We start from the raw sequence: 23255 nt of genomic DNA, 5'->3' as shown, positions 1-23255 counted from the left end.
AGAAGCCAAAGATCTGTTTTCAGAGCTCTTGATATTTCATCCCTGCTGATGGCTCTGGTACACATTCTTCTACCAGACAAATCTCTCATTAATTCTTTTCATCTGCAGAGTTTGTGTGCTACAAAATTCTGCTTCAGCAAACTCGGCATCCATCTTTTCTGAGTCCTTGGGCAGAGAAAGTGCATGAGTTTCATAAACTGTCTAGATGGCTAAATTATAGCAATTTTTCCTAGTGTGAGAGTTATTCAGATATTAAAACACTCTTTATAGTAAGCATGATAACCTTTCTCATATCCCCACAAATTTTTTTTGCTTTGCTCATTAAAATGATTTTAGTTTCTGATGAGTATAATTTTTCAGGTAGCAATACTTTATTTTACCAGTAACTCCTTACAAAGCCCCTACACTGCTGAAGCACCAGTTAAGCACAATTAATCAGACGCTAAATGCTTTTAAACAGCTCTATCTCTTTTTTTAATTGAGAAATAGAGCTGTTTGGGCAAGTTTATGAGGTGACCTTGATTAAATTAAAGAGGTCAGGGATGGAAAAGACTTCAAACCCATATTCAATGATTTTTAAAAAATGACTTCCTTCTAATTAAGCAGGAATTAGCATGAAATATTTTGTTTCTGAAAGGTTAAAAGAATTCCTCTGAGAAGGCAGCTCTCTTGTTAGTAGCTTTTTATTGAACGTGAGAGAAAAAAGTGGTATGGATAGTTTTATAGAAAGTGCTTTGCTAACAGGGTGCTGATGATCTGCTATCCACTATGATAGTCCTTCTGAGCCTAAATCTTATATAGAAAGCACAAAAAGTCAGCGATCAATTTATATTGCAAAACCCAAGGACCTACCAACTTTCACTTACTAAGAAAATCAAGTACATTTTACATTTGAAGTAACCTCTACTTAGTCCTAGTTCCACTGTCTCCTCACTGACTTCTTTACTCGTTCTCTCAGTGTCATCCTTTACCTTGCAGTATTCCTCAGGGGTATAGTGACTCAAGACCATCTCATTCTTCCTGTCCTAAAGGGCTCCATATGGAGAAGCAATGCACAACTAGAGGGGAGATTCCACCTGGACACAAGCTGGAGCTGGGGACTCTGGGCTGCTTCTGGGGACAATGGCCTGAAGGAAAACCAGACATGCTCTTTGCATCCCACTGCCCCTATCAGCCCCAGTGTCAGGCAGACACGGATTGCATATAGGAGGGAGGCGGAAGGGTAATGGGGAAAGGAAAGGGGCTTTGAGGTCAAATAATGACTATGAGATACACAGCAAATATTTTTCCTTTATTTTTGGTCTGAAATGAAAAAGAAAATATCTTTTAAGAGATGAAAAATTAGGTCTACATAGTTTTCATTTCATACCACTTATCTAAAAAGCTGTCACTCAGCTAGCACATCCAATGGCATGTGCTTGCTATTTGGAAAGAAAAGGACCCTGAGCTGGCCCACAAGGATCATGGGGGGTAGAAGATCCTCCCAGTGTGCACACGACCATCCTGATTAGCTTAAAACAAATGCAGAAGGTTCTCTAGGGCAGGCAGAGCTCAGGTAGATGAATTCCTAATTATCAGACACTCTCAGCTCTCACAGTTCTTTCTAACAGGGCTTCCTTGCAAGCTTTTGCAGGGAGCTAGAGACAACTGTGAGCAATGACTGTCTGGCTCCAGATCCCATGGTATTCTAGGTAAAGAAAAAGTGATGATAGGCTCAGTAGGCAACATGCTTATACCAAGGACCGAGTTTCAAAATTATCTTATAAGACTTTGTTTCCTAATGCTTCCCCTAAATAGTACTTACAATCTCATACTGTAAGAATTCACCAAATATTTGTTTTCATTTTATTGCTGCTGTGTACTATGACACAGGGCCAAAGAGCTAAGAATAGAGAAATACTTAATTTGTTCTATGATTTTGGAAAATATGGTTGTGCTTGCATTTGTGTGGGAAAGACAGCAGTGATCCTATTGGTCACCTGATGCAGAATTCAGACACAGAAACAAAAGTTTGCCAAGTGCTTCTGTTTGAAAACCAAATTGTTTTCAAGCAAAAGCATTCATGAACTGAGTCAATACTGCAGATGGCTTTAGGATGCTAAGGTTATACAAACTGCATTAGAAAACTCTAGTTGCAGGTGGCAGCCTTTCACAAACTACTGATTGGCAATTCACTGAAAGAAGAATGAACACTCTCAGCCTACCTCCAAAAGATTTACCAAGTATTCCTTATAGATTAAGTTGCACCTGAAAGTTCTAATCACAATCCCTCCCCCAAAATATCCAATATAAACTTTTGATTATTATTCAAGAAACACAATTCCATTTTTTCCAAACATCTGGAGGAAGAAGAGAAGATGTATTTCCTCTGCGACTTCTTCCAGATCAAACCTTCCCCGAGTCTGTGAATCTCAATAAGATTGATATTACTTTAGATGCTTTCTCCAGACTTTTATTTCTAAGATATATTGAGAGTTTCATCTCATAAAGAAAAGTCCTGGGAATGGGGAAACAGGGAGAGGCACTTCAATAACTCTTGAGATTAGATGGTGAGTCAATAACCTGATGGTCTTCAGGTAGGTGCCCCTGAGACCTGGGAGTGCAGATATAATGGGGGATTGGATGGGGTATCAAAGGTCGGACTGATGTTACATCTCAGGCCAAGTATCAAGTGGGTATTTACAGAAATGCCCTTATTTTCCTCCTTATCATTTTGGAAAATAAGGGAATGGATGAAGCGCATGGATGGGGATGATGTGTGTGGTTTACTGGGAAACATACGACATGTCACTGCTCATTCTTAATGTGCTCTGCTTTTTCAAAGACTTTCATTATGCCTAAAGCCAAACTGCAGACACTGCTTTGAGGAAATAAATGTCATTCAACTAGAAAAGGGACTGTGCCAATTTCCTGAATACTTTGGAAGGCTGACACTTCTGATGGAATGGGTTTAAAAACATTGGGCTTGGTGCATTGCTAATTTTGAAGTGAGTCTCCTTTCATTTAACAGAAAATACTGAAAATTATGAGAAGACTAAACACAAGGCCTATTTGGCTTTGTCTGGACTCACATTTTAGAGAAATAAACATCTTCAGTCACTTGTGCCCCAAATGGCATCATGGATTCATGCACACAGCAGGTATTCAAAACTGCTGGGTGATTTTTACTTGGCTACTGACTTTTATGATGCTACTTATGGCATTTGAGAGAGATACTGGAGTTGTTTTCCCATAAAATTCAGTGGCACCATGGTAAGGTCATTAGCCTGGAAAGAAGGAAGCTACTATTGAGTTCTAGATTTTGTACTTACTCCCTTGGGCAAATAACATATCTTCCTGACATGGTTCCACACTTTTTATTTGGGAAGGAGAAGTTGCACAAAATTTCTAAGTTCTCTTCTATATCTAAAGGGATTCATGGTTGTACATCTCACCTGAGTAAGAACTCCACAATTCTGCCAAAGTTAGATGTTGCATTTTTTCCTCGATTTCTCATTTAAAAGGTATGCAAATAGGAGTAGTCCTTGGAATAGGAAAATTCTAAGATGAAGTGGTCTGGGAAGGTTAGAATATTATGTTAAGTTAAATATAGAAACTCTCTAATTTAAAAGCAAAAGGCAAGTCAATAAATTATGACTTGTCAGAATGATTGGAAATGGACAGTTGATAATCCCTAACCAATATTAATTTTACCACAGATTCTCCTATTTAATTTAAAATATGTTATATATATATATATATATATATGATTTTGGACATGATTAATGAAATAAAAATGAAAGCCACTTGCAATCACACTTTCTAGAGCTACTCACTAGGTATTCTGACCCATATCCTTACAGATTTTCTTCTAACATATAAATTTTGAACATTCTTTCATGCCACTAAATTCTTCAAAAACAGCATGGTTTTCAAGGTTACTCATGGATATTAATTAACCAATTAACCAATAGTCTAGTTTTAAAAATTTACATGTTTAAGCTAGGTATGGTTTAAGCTAGTCAGGGTAATAAGCTGACTTGCTGAAAATATTTTCTATAAGTATCTAAAAGTTTTAAAGACTATTTTAAAACCAATAGTCTAGTTTTAAAAATTTACATGTTTAAGCTAGGTATGGTGGGCAAGCCTGTAGTCCCAGCAACTACTCATAAGATCAGATCACTTGAGCTCAAGAGTTTGAGGCCAGCTTGCACAAAATAGCAAGATCTTGTCTTCAATGAATGAATGAATAGAAAATATTTTAAACATATAAGTCTTTAAGGTAATTCAGAGAACTGAAAATTTAGGCAACTGATTCAAGTAATGACTCAAAGGTCATGTAGAATGCCAAGGCCTTAGGACCACAGCAGCTCTAGAAGCCAGAGTAGGTTGTAGAACCTGAAACACCCTGACTAAAATACTACAATCAAAATATTCTGTCTTGGAAATCAGCCTCTCTACTTCTCTGCTAGTCATGGGTATTCAAAATAAAATAGCAACCCCTCACAGAGTACACACACACACACACACACACACACACACACACACAGTGTCCTGAACCTGGTGAGAAAGGTTCTAGACACTTATTCCCTTTCCAGTATCAAAGACATTCAATCAAGCACAAGAGTCTTTAAGCCATGTTGTAATGAAAGAGCTTGCTATAATAATTTATATTGACATAAACATCAACCTCCAGCATCTAAGTATACGTATCATACAATGGCATTTGAAATTTCTCCGAAAAATAAGAAAATAATTATTTTATCAGTTCTTGTACCCATTAATTAAATGGCCACCTGGAATTTCTCAAGCCATCCTCTCGCTGAGGTATAACACCTTTATGTCATCAGCAGTGTTTAGATGTCTAAAAGCAGAGGATAATCAGGACAGTGATGCTCAGCAACAGTACATCACAGTGCTAAGCCGGTGGGGGCAATGTGTTTTAGTACAGTCTGTTATTGATTCTCTTGGCCAATGTCCTACTATAATAGCATTATAGTTACATTTCAAGATTTTAGATGGAGAAATATACAAGAAAATCAATAGATACTATCTTTCTCCTATCAACTGGCCTCCATATCTTTTGCTTTGCCACCATGCTCACATTTAATGAGCATAGAACAAGGTTGTAGGAGTTCTCATCTAATACCAGGTTTTTAGTAACCTCAGTGATCCCCTGTGACCCTCCTGAGGATTTGAGCTTCACCTCCCAAATGTTCATGTAAAAGCCTACGATTCAGAATGGACATCCACTCATTTGCTCCATATTTTCTTTTTAAGGCAAAAAGTAATTTTATATATTAAAAATGACACTTGCTGCAGCATACAGGGTAATAAGCTGACTTGCTGAAAATATTTTCTATAAGTATCTAAAAGAATCATATATAAGCACTGCACAAAATACAGCTATGTTGAAAACAATAAACTTTTCATAATAGAAATTTCTACTTGCTGCTCACCAACTAAAAGGGAAAATTAGGAAATACAAGTACTAAGGGATTTGTTCTAATATTCAGGAAAAAAAATAAAAGCTTAGAAACTCACTCAGATTCTTTCATCTAAACTCCTTCAAAAATATTCTGATATTCCCCAGAAGTTGTACAAACCACACTTCAATTCTAAGAACACTGTGTTAATTTTGCTCAAATGCAAGTTGAACACATATTTTAACATCCTGTCAGAATGAGATACTAAGAGTGTCGATAAAATGACACTAAAATAAATGTAAATTTAGATTGCTGTTACAAATGGCTGCTTGGCTCTGGAAGATGTTAGGTTGCTATAGTATTTTCCATAGCAACTTTGCATCTTATTACATAAATATTCCCTCAGTGTTCTTAAAGTCTGCTAAGGAAATGGGATTAAACCCACTCCCCTCATAATGGTCCTGCATTAAACCTTACCAGAAGGAAATGCCTAGAAAACATAATAAACTGTAATCTAGATAATGGTATTCCTGGCAGTTGGGAAGCATTGGGGCAGTTTAGTCTGTACACAGGCGGTAGTGCCGTGACCGCATGCTGTTCATTGGCTATTTGTCTAAAGCCTTTCAAGGTCAGGGCCTCCTCAGCTCCTCCTTTATGAAGACTAATTGTAACTCCCCCCCTCTGCTGCCATGTACAAGAGAGGTATTAGGAATCATAGCAAGGCAAGATGTTACATACAAAGAAGATTATAAAGGGGGTGAGTTTAGGTTGGAAATGTGACTTTACAGGACAGATAAACATAGTCTGTCTGGGCAGCAGGAGGGCTTCCATTAAAAAAGGAATCCTCTGCTACTGGATCAATTTAATAGCATCTGTCTCCTCGCATTTAAAAGTTAAAGCAACTTACAAAAAGAAATGATTTCTACATTTTACAGAAGCATGTCTATTATGTGGAAAGGGAATTGTAACTGTACATAAAATCAGGGAACTGAAAAATCGACTTCAAAGTAAACATTTATTTGAATTCCTTTGGCTAGATTAGCAAAATTTATTAGAAAAAAAGAAGGGAAGGAAATAGAGAAAAGCCTTGGCTCCTGTGCATGAAGCTCTATTTTAAGCACACAGAAAGGAAATAGCTCCTCAACCACCTTATATTTCTCTCATCATCTGTAAACCATATTAGTTCAAGTAATCATGTTTCCTTGTTTGGCATTTGGGTTCCAGAAAGACATATGCTTGTGGTTTAAAAATAAGCCCTAGACTTTAAATTGCTGGCCGTTGCAGGAGACAGACTACTGTTCCATCTTCCAGAAAATAACTTCCCAGTCCATCATTGCACTAAAGAATGGCTTATCATTCTAGGCTTGCACTTCTCTACAAGCCTGTGCCTTTGGGGTCTGCAGGCGCAGGAACGAGCTCAGACCCTTGCATGCTGTCCCCTGCTAAGTCACACCCTGCTTCCCATGTGTGAATGCTCCATCCATCTGCCAGGTTCTCAGCCACTCTAGAGTCAGATGCGCTAGGTCATAGTCAGGGTTTCCTAAAAAGATTTAGCAGCTAGGGACACAGCCCTCCTCAGCTGGCCCCTTTGGCTAGTATCCAGTAATGGCATTTAGTTTCCTTCTATTGTGCCTAGCTGGTGCAGGGACAGCAGTGTGCCTCTTTCCAGGCTTGTGCCTCCCTGTTGAGGTATCCTCTATGGTTTTTCAGAAGTGTGACCATGCAAAAGAGAAATTAAGTCAGAAAACCAGATAGTCTTGGTATTACAAGCTATCATGGGATAGCCAGATAATGTTATTACTAATTATTTTAAGTTAAAGATTATAGCTACATATAAAACTGCTCAAATTGAAAACTGCTAATTCTGCTTGAACCTGAGTCCCTAATTTGAGTTAGTTGGCTGCAAGATTTGGAAAAATCTTTATTTTATTTTATTTTTTTTTTCAGAACCAGGGATCAAACTCAAGACCTTGCACTTGCCAGGCAGGCACTTATGTCACTGAGCTATATCCCCAGCCCAAGAATCTTTATTCAACTCCTTACTAAACTTAAAAAAAAGTTGGTACCTATGTTATGGCAAGTTTCTATGGAAAACTGACACTATAGAAAACATTCTATCATGATTAACATGAGGCCTATTCTCATAGAGAGCTCAGAGTGAAAATGAGGTTTAACTAAGATCCAACATCATTTGTTTGTGTGACACAGAACGATTTAACACATTCCTGTTGGCTTGAACCACTGGTGTTACATGCATGACTTTTCTATCAAGTGGCTTTTTATCAATTTTGTTAGTAAAAAGACTGAAAAAGTGATTAGAGCCATTTGTACCACCAGTGGTACAAGCCACCTGATGCGACAGTCATACATGAACTACTGATGGCACCAGCCACTCATCAGCAAGATATATGGATTACGGCCCTGTTGAGAGCACAGTAAAGGCTGTCTACTAAACAGGGAATGCTTCAGTTTCATTCTTCTAAAACCTGTGTCCAATGTACACTCATCAAATATTGGATGGGTACACACAGTAAGTAGTTATGTCCATCTTAGTTTATACTAAGTTTGATTTATTGGAGTTAGAACATATGTATTAGTAGACTCCACTTTTATTAATTTAAAATGTTTATTCTCTTCAAAAGTTTTACCTTACCCTGGGAGCATGGTCTCTGTACCTCACTTTGCAGGGGGCAATGTAGACTGACCCCAGGGCCTTGCACTGAACTACATCTCCAGCTGCCTCGATTTACAGACAGGGTCTCATTAAGTTGCCAGTGTTGGGCTCAAACTCACACTCTTCCTGTCTTAGCCTCCCAGAGTACTTAGATTACAGGTATGTATCCCCATAGTGGCATCAACATTTTACATTTCTTTGGCAGTGAGGGTCTGGCACATAGGAAGCAAGTGCTTTCCCACTGAGCTACATCCTCAGCACATCTAACCCCTTTCTACCCAGCGCCCCAGTGCCTTCGGCAGGAGACGATGTTCTGCCAGTGCTGGTCCTTAACTAGAATTAAGCCGATTCAACATGTGGCACTGAGTTGTGTATTAAATTCTAAACATTTCGAGGAAAGGAACCATCTTTACTTAAGCATGCTTTTTTAACACTTGGCTTTTAATTTAATCAGAGTAAATGTTCCAGTGTTACCATCTTCTTCCTGATTTTGAGGGTAGAGATATCAAAAAATTAAAAGCAGATGAGGGAAAGTATGCAGTTAAATAAACTTTTACAGGGAAAGGCCTAGGGCCACATGTCAGAGGATGACTGACATACTAGGCACTGCTCACTTACTGAGCACCCATTTTGTACTAGGTAGTAACTGTAAAACCCGGTATGTGCCTTGGCTCATTTAACTCTCATAACATCAAAACTACCAGGCTCTGTCACACCAGGCCTTTTCTCCCCTTGTATATACCTGCCCATCACCCACCATCTATCTGCAGTGAGGGAAGAAAAGGGAGAGGAAGGGGCTGGGGAGAAAAAGGAGAGGGGAAGAAGATAGGGAAGGTGGAGAATCAAGAGGGAATGCAAAAGATGAAGAATAGGGAAGGTTAGAGGAGAGATGAAGAGGGGAAGAACAGATCTGTATATGAAAATTTGGCTTCAGTCTAATAAGAAGCATAAATAAATAATAATACACTTGAATTTTTATCAAAAATGATCTTCACATGCTTCAGAGTAGTATGCCAACCTTCTTGAGTGGATGCTTTTGCAAATCTGTCTTGATTTTCAAATTTATTAACAGCACACATTTCCATTCTTATCAGATTCCTAGTTTTGCTTCCAGAAACTCTTTTTACCCTTAAGATCAATGGATGGGGAAGTGTGAACTGCCTGCCCCTAATTACACTGTAGTGCTAGAGAACTGCCATCAAAGATAGGTCATAAATTATCTTAGTGTTGAACTGCAAATGTACAAAGGAATATTCTTCATAATCAGAAAAGCAGAGATATATTAAGATGTTTTGTTTATTAATAAAAACTAAACCTAAAATATCATACAAGTCCTTATATAATAAAATGTGCGTTTTATAGAAACAAAGTCAATTCTATCTCCCCCAGAAATAAGACCCTAGAGGTAGTCTGTCCCATGGGGATACAGCAAGAAAAGCCTGGAACATCCTTTGGGGTGCAGTCCCTCCATCCTTCTAGCTGTGGCAGGTGACTTCTCTTTTGCAAAAGACTTTCTTTCTGGAGTTTCTAAGAATTCCTGTCCTTGCTACTTTCCTAGGAGCTTTAAAGTAAAATTGCTGTTTTAACAGAGGAAACAGGCAAGGGGTGCCTTGGAAGACAGATTTACAACCCTTTTTCTGTACTTAACACTTTCCATGAGTGATGCAGGACACCAGTATCAAAAGCCTGCGTCTCTGTAGGTAACTGATAGTTCAAAGGCATACCTAAAGATCAGTGTTGTATAACCTAACAAGATACCCTGGCTAGGTGTCTCCCTTGACCATGGGGCCTTCCTTGTCCCGCATCTGTTGCCTCAAACAGCCATTAGCAGGAATTTCTGTGCAGTCTAGTCAACAGACCAGATGAGAATTTCTTGCTGTCAGGCCATGTCCCTGAGTATGCAGGGCTGAAAGAAAAGGGCCACCTGCCTTTCGACAGGGTCTTGAGGGTCTGGTGGAATAAAAAAGGTCAGCTGCTTTCCCTTCCCTTTAATCAGTCCTATGCTTTCTTCAGAAACCACAGGCCATGCCCTCTGGCCCAGCTCATTTTGAAGTGCATGAGAAAGACTTTGAACTGCTTGGGACCTGGCATTTGAACTCCAGTTCTTTTATCACTTCCCTCAGTGGCTGGTAGACATCATGTACAGGCTATGTTTGCTCATTAACTTTGCTGATCAGGTAACCAGCCTGGCAAAAGTTTTTATAAGTTCAGGTTCTACTTCACGTTCTCATCAGATGCCTGGGGGAAAGAGCAAGTGAGGTCAGAAACAGAGCTCATCACTGGAGTGCCAAAGAAAACCTCTGATTCTGCTGAGGGTAGAGGTCCCTAAAATCTCATGGGCCACTTGCAGCAGGTGTCAAGTGCCAGGGCTGTAGTTTTGCAGGAGCTCCCATGAACATACTGGTCATTCATTCTACTTCAAGCCTAAGCAGACTATGAAATTATACATATTTTGTTTCTTTTGCAAATTGATAAAGTTGCTTAAAAGAAACAAATCCCCCCCCCCCAGGCATAGGTTCAAATAAAAATTTCTGATCGACTCAATTGTTTTCTTCGACCTCATATGGATGTTAAGAATCTGGTTCTCATGTAAATTTGCCCTTCATCAATAAACCTTAAAAATGATGAAAGCTGTTTAGAGACAAAAATTTTTATCTCAAGATCTCAATGATTTTTTTTTTTTTAAAAAAATCACACTAACTCTTCCTTCTTTTGACATATAAAGGCTTGTAGAATTGAAATGCTGTAAGGAAGGTGGACTCAAGTAAATCTAAACCCCATAGTAAAACATTCTTGAGAAGTCTGTTATCAGCTTAATAAGACACATCCATTGACATATAAAAGCTAGGTTTATTTTTTAGGCAAAGGATATATGGCTTCAGAAAGTAATGGCATAGTGTATACTTATACACTAAGCTTCTAAGAGATTTAAATGAATGGTAATCGAGGATGAAAGGCCAATTTGCTAAGGCAGTGGTTCTCAAACTTTAGCATCCATCAATCAGAATTCCCTCCAGGGCTTAAATCACAAATTGCTGAATCTAATTTGCCTTCTAGAAGTTTCTGTTCAGTAAGCTGGGGTTGATCCTCAAGTTACATTTCTAGTAAGTTCCTAGCTGATGCTTATATAGACTAGGGGCCATCCTTTTGAGAAGTACTGCTTTTAGGAAGTTAAAGCCCCTTCAGTATGGCCTGAATCGAAGGGTTTTCTTGTGATTATCCGAACCCCTCTGCAGTCCTGATGACCTAATCATTCTGGATTTTGGTCTCCAAATACATTCAGGGACATCAACTAAAATATCCTGGAGTGCTGATTTCATAAGTCACAAGAAGTCAGTGAGCAGCAGCTGCTGGAAGAAGCTTTGAATAGAAAGACTGCATCTGACATCTTTTTGTCCACTTAAAATCTGATTCCCCAAGGAAAAACACAATTATCTCTGGTCCATTCCCTAAGCTTTCATAACTAAACTCATGCTGCAGGAATAAAGACTCAATTTGTCAACACACCTGGATAGCTTTTTGTCACTCATTCTTCTCTTTTATTTTGATCCCACTCAACATTCCAAAGAGAAGCATTTACAATCTATTGTCTTCTGTGTGGACCTACTGGGGCTTTATCTCAGGACAGTAGATATTTCTCCAAGCCCTTTGAAGACTCCTAAAAGTAATTTAGTATTTCTCTAAAAATTATTTCCATTCATCATTCTGTTTCTCACTTGGGGAAGAAGTATACATGCTTTTGAATCATGTTGGGCTGGTGAATGATTATACATTGTGATCGCATCCATATACCCCCTAAATTTATGTATCTTTTCTTCTATTTAGTCTGTTTTCAGTTCATTTCAATAACAACAAGGAACAAAAAGAACTTTCCTTTTGTTCCTGTATTTCTAGCAACAATTAACAAAACTCCTCTATTTCATATACCTGCCATGTTTTTGTTCAAACTTGAGATAGGCATGTATTTTATTCATGAGTATGCAAGAAAATACAGATCAAACCTGTACCATCTATTTTTTTTCCTGGAATTTGTGGCAGTTCTGGGTCTTCTTAGGTCACTTAAATAACCCTTTTCCCTGCTGATAAGTTGTTTTCCTTGGTGTCTCAAATTCTGAATAAATATTTCCTTGCTTACTTTTAAAATACCAAAGAATTCACATATGATTCAAGAAAAGGTTTAATTAGCATCTAAGATTAGACATAACACATAAAACAAGGTCATTTCTAAACGTCCAGCTCAAATGATGCCCCTACTATGCTACCAAATGGGGTGACCCTTGATTATAGGTTAGGTAAACCAACCTATATTAGGGAAAAAGCCTAATTTTCTAACATGTTGGTTCAGAGGCTAAAATGCTTCTTTAGGAATTAAACAATTCTCACTTAAGAAGTATACTACTGAAATCAAAATTTATCTGTTTCAGTATCGCTATTGCTGTCATACTCTGGAAAAGGATTTTTATGGGAACAGGCAAATATCTCTGAAAAAAGTATAAAAGCCCCAGATCTACATATTAAGAAATAACTGGAGCGATTTAAATCATTCTGTTCCTAAGAAGAAGTTTAAAGTCCTATTACTAAAAGGCAGAGTCACTCAAAGATGAAAGTTTAGTATAACTCAGAAGTGAGTTATACTTCCATTCTCCGCTACTTACTCCCAGTCTTTGGACACTCATTGTGGTATCTCATGGGTATGCTGCAGATATCAGCATTACCTGATTCATCGACTCGCATTTTTTTAGTAGGGCTGTCACAGTTCTCATCATCAGACATTTCCATTTCTTCCTCGCGGCGGATGCCCATGAGCTGCTCGCTTTGAGCATTCCGGAGCTCCTGAAAGTGGAGGACATGTGAAGGTCAGAGTCTAGGACACATATTATCACACAGTTTTCCAGTGGCCTTTGGGTATATTATGACTGACATGTTAATATTTATAGCTGGACGCTTTTACCCAAACATCACCCCATCTAATCTAGAATGAAGTTCTGAGGAGGATGAGATATGCTTTAGTGTCAGGTGAAATAAACTACTCTTCATCAAAGACTAGTTAAGAGCTTCTTAACAAACATGTAACTTCTCTTGAATCAGTATTTTCTTGTTTGTTTAAACAAAAGAGGGACAGAGGATAATAACATATAGTGCTTTTGCAAGGATTACACAGAAATACCTATTATTATGGCTGCCTCATAGCAGGTACTGTATAGCTACTGGCTAAGAACAGCAGCAATAAAGATTTTAAAAGCCTAGTCTACTATGGCCCATGCTTAATTTCACTGTCATTCATTCATATATATTAGCCTCATTCCCCCCTAGAATATTGTGATATCAAGGGTTTTGTGGATGAAATGAGGTAATGTACATAAAAGACTTACTATTACCCTAGACGTTTGTTTTGCTAAGACGATAATATGATCCCCCGCTATTTCCACGTGAACACAGAGCCTCTGCCCGGGCCTGGGTGTGATCATACACATTTCCCTATAATCCAGAGAGCCCAAATTCAGGCTCCAAAAGCTGTTTGGGAACCGCATAAATGGGTGCCTTCTTCTTTGAGGTTTTACGGTATCATGCAGAGGTTTTGAGTTTTGTGGTGATGGCTGCTTCAGCATTACCTTTAGAGCCATAGATTTGAGGGTTATATCTTACATTCTGCACTGAATAGGAGAGTGAATGTAATCATGTCATTCAAGTTCTTTGAGTCTTTGTTTACTCGCCTACAATGGGGAATAATAATAATACAAGGCTGTTTGAATACAATAGTTTATGTGAAAGCTCACTGTAAAAAGTATACACAATTTTTTACTACTGTGCCTAAAATGAGGACATTGTAACTGTTTCTGTTAAACAAATGCATTATTATTTATACTAAGTTGTATATTTTCATTTGAGAATCCTAATTCATTCTGTTTCCTTATGTAGATTGTCTTTAAAAAGACAAAATGGGGAAAGGGCTTCATTATTCTTTTCCCCTCCTTAAAATTGAAATCTCTAAATAAAAGTCTAATATTTAAAATAACTTTACCTTATAATACCTATGAGTAACATTAAAACTAAGTTAATCCACCTAATTTATCTAAAGCATGGCTTTAGACATACTTTTCGTGATGTTTTGATATGGATCTATTTCATCAAATGTTGAAGGTGCTCTAAATTCCCTTTTCTACTGAGCTCACAGATTTTAACTGAAGCACAATGGGAAGGAAATTACTAATTGCTAAAAGTGCTTGAATGGTCATCTCTGTGCCCTGCAAAGGACAGAAATGGGACATGGTAGATAGGCATGGTCTGGGGACCAGCCATCACAGCAGCCAACAGACCTCTGGGATAACAGACACCTCTTTAAGAAAGATGTCTCACTTCTGCCTTCCAGAACCCAAATCTTGGAGGCAGGCATCACATGATTAGAGACAAAATTTTTAGGTGGTGAACAGCTAATTTTTTTTATTGACAAAACATCTAGTTTCTAAAAAGGTAGTGTAAAAATATTTGAAATAGGGAAAAGTCAGGCAGCAGGGTCTGTTTGAAAGGGTCTGCTGTCAGTTTGTACAATTAGTGACAAACTATCATACAATAGTTGTTTCTGTGGGAAGCATGACAGAATGGGAAAACATTGTGGAGAAGAAAAACAGGGTGTTTCCACAGGCCACCTCTGGTTCAGGAGTAAATCACTAGAACACTAATAAATCTGGAGAGGTGTTGCAGATAATTAGCAGATGCTGTACACGGGAATGTAGAAAAAATCAAGGCAATTATCAAGCTTATATGCAACTGAGAAATCATCCACAATGTTAAATTACCAACTGGTATTTAATCAATTAAGTGACATGTAGGAGAGAAAATCAAAGGTAATTTAGAGTTCCATTTCCTATGTATACCAAAAGAAGCAGCTGAAATGGCAGGAAGGCACTAAGAGGCACAGAGGCGCAGGAGGAAGGGGGAGGACTATCCTTCGCCCATCCCTCAGGATCATACATTTCTACCCGCAGGACTAAGGGGACAGAGCAAGCAGCTTCCTTGGACCAATGCAGGAAGCCTGTGGGTCCTGCTCTGGATAGCACCAATCTGGGGGAGGAAAGGAGAGTGGGAAGTGGAGTAAGAGATGGCAGGGAGCATAATTTAGAGCAATAATATCAGAATATTTGCTCACACTCACACTAATGGTAGCCTCTTTGTGCCCATGGTTACTCTGCCATCATGCCACCAGCCTTTCTCTTAAAATTTCTGTTCATCATTTTTAGGTTTTATATGAAGAAAAAAAATTAAGTCACTTATAGACTGATCCTTCTCATATCCGAGTCACAGATTATGGATTCCAATTTGTGCTTTCAGAACCCTCAGTGCTCACATTGGATCACAAACAGAGGGCTCTTCTTTTTCTCCTGAGAAGTCAGTTTGACTTGGGTCTCCTAGATAGTATCAGGGAGACCAGCAGAACATCAGACACACTTTGTTGTGGGCCCACCCAAAATTAATGAGAAATCCCACTTCCTTCTTATAATCCTGGACAGAACAAGGACATTGTATCAGTCACCAACCACCTTTCGAGGCATTAGTGAAGCAAAATTTTAAAATGCTCATCTTAACAAGTTACACTAGCATTTTAAGTGTCCCATTAATGTAAAGTCATTCAGTATTCACCTAAAGAAGTCATTTGGCATTCTGTGGGTGTTACATTACGCCATTGGTATTCAACTATAATTTAGCACTAGTTAATGGGCACTTAAAATGCTACTCAAATGACTGATATCACAGTACTTTGTGATTCCTCAAACTCTTTATAAAATACTTATTTTACAAGTGTGAGTCAAAATCATTAAATAAATAAACCTTACCTTCTATAAGTTTGTGATTTTGAAAAAGGGAGCTATCATTTAGAGAACTTTAATATTAACATGCTAGAGATGAAGAGGCATCCAGATGAAAACATTCTCTTATTTAAAAGAAAAAGAAGCAAGCAAAGACAGTATACTTACTTTTAAATTACAGGTTCAAAGCGTACACTACACTGTGGAGTTTAAAAATAACAGCTGGGTGACCAATGACTAATGACACATTTTAGTCTGCCTAGACCTGCCAAGGTCAAGCTCTAAACTCCTTCCTTGAGGGTGGATACTCACACTTGACACATGCGCTGATGCTGAGGGTGGACTCAGCTAGCCTGGATGGCCACTCCCCTTGTGAAATGTGCTCTGGGGAGAGCTGTGATAGAACCTAAGGGCTAGCACAGGGGACCAAGGCATGGTTTATGATGAAAACAATGGAAAGGCATACTTGCCACTTCCAGCCCAAAAAGCAAACTGTCATCACCACGTAGAACACTGAAAACAAAAGTCGTATTTGAACACTCAAAACTAGTTTCTATGTTAGGTTATACTTTTCTTCAAGCTAATTTATTATATAAAGTGTCTTGGTTTATTTCTGAGCTCTTTACTAATATGAGAAGATTTTTTCTCCCTTTGCAGGGGAAAATATGTTCTAAGTGTGAAGTCAGCTGCTTCTGTGGACGAAGAACAAATCTGAGCTGGATTTGGAGCCGAGGATGCAACAGGACAATGGCAGGAGGACTGCCCACTGTAACAAAAGCCGTAATGGCTGTAGCCACACTATTCTCTGCCAATCCAGCTGTGTGATGGTGGTTAAAAAGAAATAGTAAAATCACCAACCTCAGAATGCTTTCGCCAAATGTCTATGTTCTTGCGTTGAGCTTTCGAGAAATGGTCCCAAGCTTTTTGTCTGGTAGAAGCGTTGAAAACGGCCACAATCTGCTCAACTTTGGTGAACAAGGAAGTCAAACAAGACAAGTAATTTATGTTGTGATCACTATAGGGAAGCAAAGCAAAGACACTAGGAGTCTATGGATGATGTCACAATAGAATCAACATCATCAATATCCATCCAATCTGTGCCTTTTTGTACTTACATTTTAGCAAGGTTGGGGATGTCTCCCTTCAAGTCTGTCTCCAAAACTTTCAGTTAAAATAAATTCTAAATATGACTGGGCACAGGTCACTGGTGCCTACATCCAAGCATTCTTAAGCTCTTGTTTAAAAATGTGATTTGGGAGAGCTATATACCTAAGTCTGTGGAGCCATGAACCTGAGCACTGACATACACATAAAGGCACATAATAGACTGCCCATTTAGGGGTTTAGAAGGCAAGCCGATGTACAGTGGCTGGATGGGAAGAGCCAAATATATGTTGCTTCTTCTTTTGGTCTCTATTTCAAGGACTCAACTGAAGCCTTCTCAAGGTATTACTGTGTTCAGGTTCTAATATGGGGCAATGAATAGTTGTGTCACATCTTCCCTCTACTGCAGTAGTCACTTTTTCCTTACTGTTTTTTCTTCTATTGCATTGTCTACAACCAAGCCTCTAGCTAGACAGGCTATAAGAGCCATCACATCAGCTCTAAGGCTGACTAAAGCTCACCAGACCAGCAGCACTGGCATGCTGATCTGATCTCCACACCTTATGGCCCTCTACAGTTCCCCATGATCATATGCCACTGTTAGTCCACGAATGCTTTCATGAGATTTCTTCCCTCTGGTTCTCAAACCACTCAGAGTTTTAACTCTATCACCTTAATTTCACTGATCACTTCTGTTGCTTTCAGGCACAGAGTATAACAGGAGTGATAAATGCGCAGGGATTGTGAACACTATACAGGAAAAGGGGTGAAATCTTAGTAGAAGGTATTAGGAGTAGAGCTAACCAACTCTAGTCTCAATCCTGCTTAAAGTTTTTGATCTAGTAATGATGGTATTAAGGCAACTAGAGCATTGAATTAATTATATGGTTAAACTTGAACTACTAAATATTTAGGTAGGAAGGCTAAGTTAAAATTAGGTTCTTATGGATGCTAACACCCTATCAGCATAAATCTTTCATACATTAATGCCAAAGCTCTGTTACAAAAAAAAATACATCAAAGCACTTGCAAATCTTCTGGTATTCAAGCAATTCTGAAGAGTAATAGAATAATCCACACAAAAGACAAACACTCAATGCCATAGTTTGAAAGTTTAACACACAAAATAAACAAGCATATGATGGAGCAGAAGGAAATAAAAGCTCATTCCATTCACTGACAATAATGTGCATATCTTATAAGGCTAATAACTATTGTTTGATCTATGGATAATTTTCACAAGGGGATCTTATGTTCACTATTTTCTAGTTGACAAAAACCTCAACTGTAAAGCTCTTTACTTTGGCAAATCCTGTCATCACGTCATGTGATGAATTTGTTTCACTGAATTTTCCTGGGAAGGTATGCCAGCTCCGTGGTTCACATTCCCTAAGCTCACGTGATTCCCCTCTTCAGCATTTCGTGGAAGCAGCAGCATTGCCAGTTTAGTCACCCTGAGTTGCTCAAAGTGCCTATCTTTCACTGGCCACCCACTCCCAATGTGTAGTTTGGCCAGAGGAGGAGGGAACCCAGCTAACATGACAGCCTAGGCTTTGTGTTCATTTTGTCTGCTTAAAGAATGGGATCGTGGTGATTTCAGGGGCAACAGAGCAGTCAGCTCAGATGTGATCAACTGGCAGAGGTGGTATCATGAGATTATTAAAGAGTAATGAGCTCTATTGCTTTCAATAGCAAGGATCATTTATTGGCATCATTTAAGAGAGGAAGAGCAATGGTGTCCTGACACTAGAGCTGAAAGAGCCATAAGAGTTGAAGCTGAGTATTTGGTTGGTGATAAGTTAAAAATCTGCTGTCAGTGAGAGAAGGCTCTTGGTAATAAAATGATATGTAAAGAGAAAACTGTATATGTTCATGGTGATGAGACAAAAGAGACTTAGAATGTATATGGAAGAACATAGAGGAGAAAGCACTTAGAAGATCATACCCAATGGTCTAACACTGCACAGATTGAAGGGTAGAATTAGATCTACTCAAGTGTAAACATACAGTACATATGTCCTGATTCTTTCAATTGTGAATCAATGCTTGTTCAGCAGAGAAGCAAGGATAGCCAATTCAAAGGCTGGAGTTGTGAAAGGACTTCATGGGGGTGGGGTGGGGGTGGAGCTAATGCCAGATGAAAACAAACCATGAAAGGGTGTGTATACTAACCCACAGTTATGCTGCAGGTTGAGGAGAGGGATCTGGATAGGCTTTGCTTGGGAGAAATGGTGGAGACATGAATTAAGGCAGAGGCTCTGGAGTGAAAAGTATAGCAAGCAGCTATTTGGCAGGAAGAGATAATGGGGTAGGAGGCTGACTTGCTACACAGGAGGACAGAGGAAGGAGAAAATAAGATAACTCAAGCTTGGGAAGAATAGCAGAGGCCAAGAGAACAAGCACAGCTAGAGGTCCGAGAAAGAAAAGAAGGTATTCACTTTTGGATATGTTGAGCTACAGGATGCTGGAAGGCCATCCACATGGAACTGAAGAACAGGCTGGGGGTTCAGAAAGAAGGCAGAATTCTAACAGATTTGTCTACAATTCGTCAGGCTACACTTAACATTGGTAAATGTTTTCTAATTAAAAGCAAAACTAAGTGTGATTTAATTTTATACCTTTCTTATGAAATTTTATACCTTTCCCCTATATATTCACAAATAACCAAACAGAAAAATGAATACAGTGTAACTAATTCTGCTTAAGTTTTAAAACACTCTCAAGTTATTTACCCAGCTTAGTTTACTTCTCTTATTTTTATACAGTCTGCTGTGGAACCAGCCATTTGTCTTGCAAATGAAAGTTATGTTTTTCCACAATTTTATTGCGATACAAATAGCAATGAGACAGTTTCAAATCAAATTGGTAGGACAGTTTCAATAATTAACACATTGCATACTCTCTTTCTAGTGGTTATTTGCTGTACAAGATGCAGATATGATATTCTATTTACAAACTCTATTAGAACAAATGCCTCTATTCATTAAGAGAATGTAACTATATATCTATCCTAACCATTTTGAATACACAGATACAAAATGGACATTCATTTATATATCCCCCTTTTTGTTTAGCTCTATCATTTGAATATTATATGTGTGTTAACTTAGCAAAATATTCTAAAAGAGTCCAGTAATCTATAACAGTTTTGGGTCTTCTGCTTGACTGACAGTGTCAGAAATTGTTGACCTGAGTCCCCTACAGCTCAACATAACAACATGGCTTTATGTTATGCCTAAGATGTTTGATATTCAGACAGATAGTGAGGTTAAGCTTAACAGCTTAGGTTGTATGGTAATAACAATAAGCTTGTCTTATGAATGGTTAACAACCTAAGTTTGCAGACCAAAATTAGAGAAAAAGGAGGGCCCCAAGGAAAGCCAACATTTTTGCTCTAACCTTCCAAGGTCAATTAAGACTCAGGACATATGAGATCTTGTACTGTAATATCATGTAACTCAGTAGTGTCCCAAATTTTCTGGTCAAGGAGATTATGGGGTCAAAGAGGAAAGGGATCGATGATGGAGAGAAAACATTCTTTCAGGCTTTCATGGGGAGCACATTGGCCAAGCAATAGCCGGATCACCATGAATCATCCACATGGCTGACACTGACAAAGGATCTACAATCTGAGGTACAGGATTTCAGCATAAATCCTGAGGGGATTTGACTGATCTTATCAGATCCAAAAACTACAACTCTTGTTGCATAGGTCTTGCTTTATCTTGTTCTTAACCATCCAGCAGAAAAGTATAAAAACAAAGTATAAGAAGCAAATGAAAGTTATTGTGTTCACAAATAGCTCTGGGAGAAATTGGATCACCATGAATCCACTATCATTAGGGAAAAATTGCCGCTAGTAAGGCCTAATGAAGGTCCCTCAAAGACAGCATATTTTGAAAACCATAAATCCCTGCAGTACTGATGTCACAGGAAGATTACATAGTCTTTATGGCCTTCAGTGGTTGACAACAAAGAAGTCCCTGAATTAAACAATTACTTATCACTTCTCTACTTGTTTATGCATAGTAAAGCTACAAGTTCTTATTAACTAAAAGAATATTTAAAATTTTGCTTCTTAGAGAATGAGGTAAACAACAAATGATGGCATTGGCATTGGTTAAAAAACACAGCTTACAGAAATTTGTGTGTAGGCAGAAAAAATTCAATTGAAGGAGAGATCGTCATCCCTGGCCATACTAGCTTATTTTCTTCCTCCTTGGTTTCATTTACCTCTTTATAACTTGTATTTCTTTTTGAGTCATTCTCTTCTGTGGTCACTTTAGATTCCAGTAAAGGTGAGTCTGTTTGCTAGATGTCTTTATCCCCAGGGGCCAAAATACTCCCAAGCAATGCAAGCCTTACAGAATGGACCATTTCATAATGAGACTATCCCCATGTGTGTGTGATTGTTTCATGTAGAACCATTACCCTTTCAAGGATGATGGCTCTTCTAGAGAGACTGATCAACCAAACCATCCTCTGAGCAGGATTACCTACTCTACCAGCTGTGTAAAGCTCCCACTGAAGCACACACCCAACCCTTGCTTTTGTTCTCTTTTTCTATAAAACTTCAAAGTTCCTATTAGCTCCTGCAAGACAGGATCTTGAACCTCTTTATCTTTTTCTACCAGTATGGCATGCTGATTAAGCTCTTGTGCTGCTCTGCACCACTGATGGTCTTGCAGACTGGCAGTGTGGAATGAATGAGTGAGCCTGGCCTATTGGGACTCCGGATCCTAAAACCCTGATGACAAGATCAATGCCCTACCCAGTACTTCTGAAGGCCTCACACGACTGATCCTCTTGTTCTATGATTGCTGATTACTTATTCAGGATGGTGGACCCCAATATTTTGGAGGTATTGTCAATACAAAGAGCTCACAAAAAAATTAAATTTACCCTTCATCCTTATCAAACTTTCCTTAAACTGTATTGTATTTTGTCTGAGATAGGTTGAGGATCATGAGAAAATTAAGTAATCAATTCTTCAAAAGTTTATATGTGTATTAGTCACAGATACCATACTAGAGTTCCAAGTATACCCAGCAGGTTTAAATTAATGCAAATGATGGAAAAATGGAGCCTTGATCAAACTGCTAATCATTGTGTATAGTGGCAACGCTATCACCCTACCCGCCATGATTATTCATTATGTACATGTGGAGACACAGTCATGTATAACACGTGTGTGTGTGTGTGTGTGTGTGTGTGCATGCACACACATATATTCTCTTGAAAACTGCAAAAAATTAAATTCCTAAGATTAGGTAATTTAAGAAGATGTGCTCTTTTGGGCATCTGCTGAGTTTATGGAACACTTCTTGATAGAGTAACTTGACTACCTGGAGTACTTGTCTTTTACTTGTCTTTTTGCCAGGGAGAAGCTCAGAACAGGATTTGTATTGAAGCAGAGGCAGACCACATTTAAACAGTCTCCCATGAAGAGGAGGGAATGGAGGGAAAATCTCAAATTTCTGGGCTGCACAAGGCCTCTGCATTTTAGACTCTTGACAGAGAAGCATGGGAGGAATTGAACGAGGAAGGCCAGCTCTGCCAAAGGGTATAAACACAGCCCTTTTTCCTGTAGCGCATTCTTTCCTCACAGTTGTACCTCTTGTTCCAGTTAAACAGCTGTGAAAGAGCCTTAAATCCATTTAGTGCCCCAAATATCTGGAGCAACTGATTACATTCTTCCCGGCAGTAGGCTTGCCTACATAAAGCACCTCAAACAAATTTTTCAAGCTGAATTTTTGTTTTTAATGCTGTCTGAGCTCATGCTAGAGCCTTAACTCTGTAGGGTTCAGAGGAACTTTTTTCCTTGAAGGGATAATACTTTTCTAAATCCCCCATGAATAGCTGAGAAGAGATTTTCCAAGCCATATCACAAATGAAATAGTTGACCTCCCGCACCCTAACTTGTTATTGTTGTTTTTAAATACTAAAAGGGTGGAAGAAAGAGATTGTAGATGTAGTGCTGGAACCAAAGCTTTCTGGCCCCGAGTAAAGAAATGGGGAGGAGGATATGCAGTGACTCAGGCTCTCAGGACATTCTACCCCCAGGTAGGGAGGAGAGGGGTGTGCCAGGGGAAGGACTCCTGCTCACTTACTCCCATAGCTGGGGTACAGGGCTGCTCACAGGAGCCTCCCAATTGCCTGGCCAGGAGCCTAAGAAACGGGAGAATGTACTCAGGTCCAGAGTTTATGGAAGCCTGCCCTGGAATTTCAGGCTGAGAAGGACAAAAGGCTTTGGTGGTTTCTGTCTTA

General features: G+C 38.8%; 1 protein-coding gene across 6 annotated transcripts in view; it reads right to left on the bottom strand.

Annotated features, from left to right (window-relative positions):
* The window catches only part of Enox1 (ecto-NOX disulfide-thiol exchanger 1), a 661835-nt gene that overhangs the window by 112657 nt on the left and 525923 nt on the right, over positions 1-23255 (bottom strand). For all 6 annotated transcript variants that reach the window (XM_023700180.1, XM_023700182.1, XM_023700181.1 and 3 more), the window contains 2 exons: positions 16743-16849; positions 12795-12912 (listed from right to left, as the gene is read on the bottom strand). In XM_023700180.1, coding sequence (XP_023555948.1) covers positions 12795-12912; positions 16743-16849 — 225 coding nt within the window. The remainder of the gene's footprint in view (positions 1-12794; positions 12913-16742; positions 16850-23255) is intronic.

Source organism: Octodon degus, unplaced genomic scaffold (assembly GCF_000260255.1).
Source record: "Octodon degus isolate 3935 unplaced genomic scaffold, OctDeg1.0 scaffold00122, whole genome shotgun sequence".
NCBI lineage: Eukaryota > Metazoa > Chordata > Mammalia > Rodentia > Octodontidae > Octodon > Octodon degus.
The sequence above is the reverse complement of the archived record's forward strand: the minus strand, read 5'-3'. Positions and strand labels throughout refer to the sequence as shown.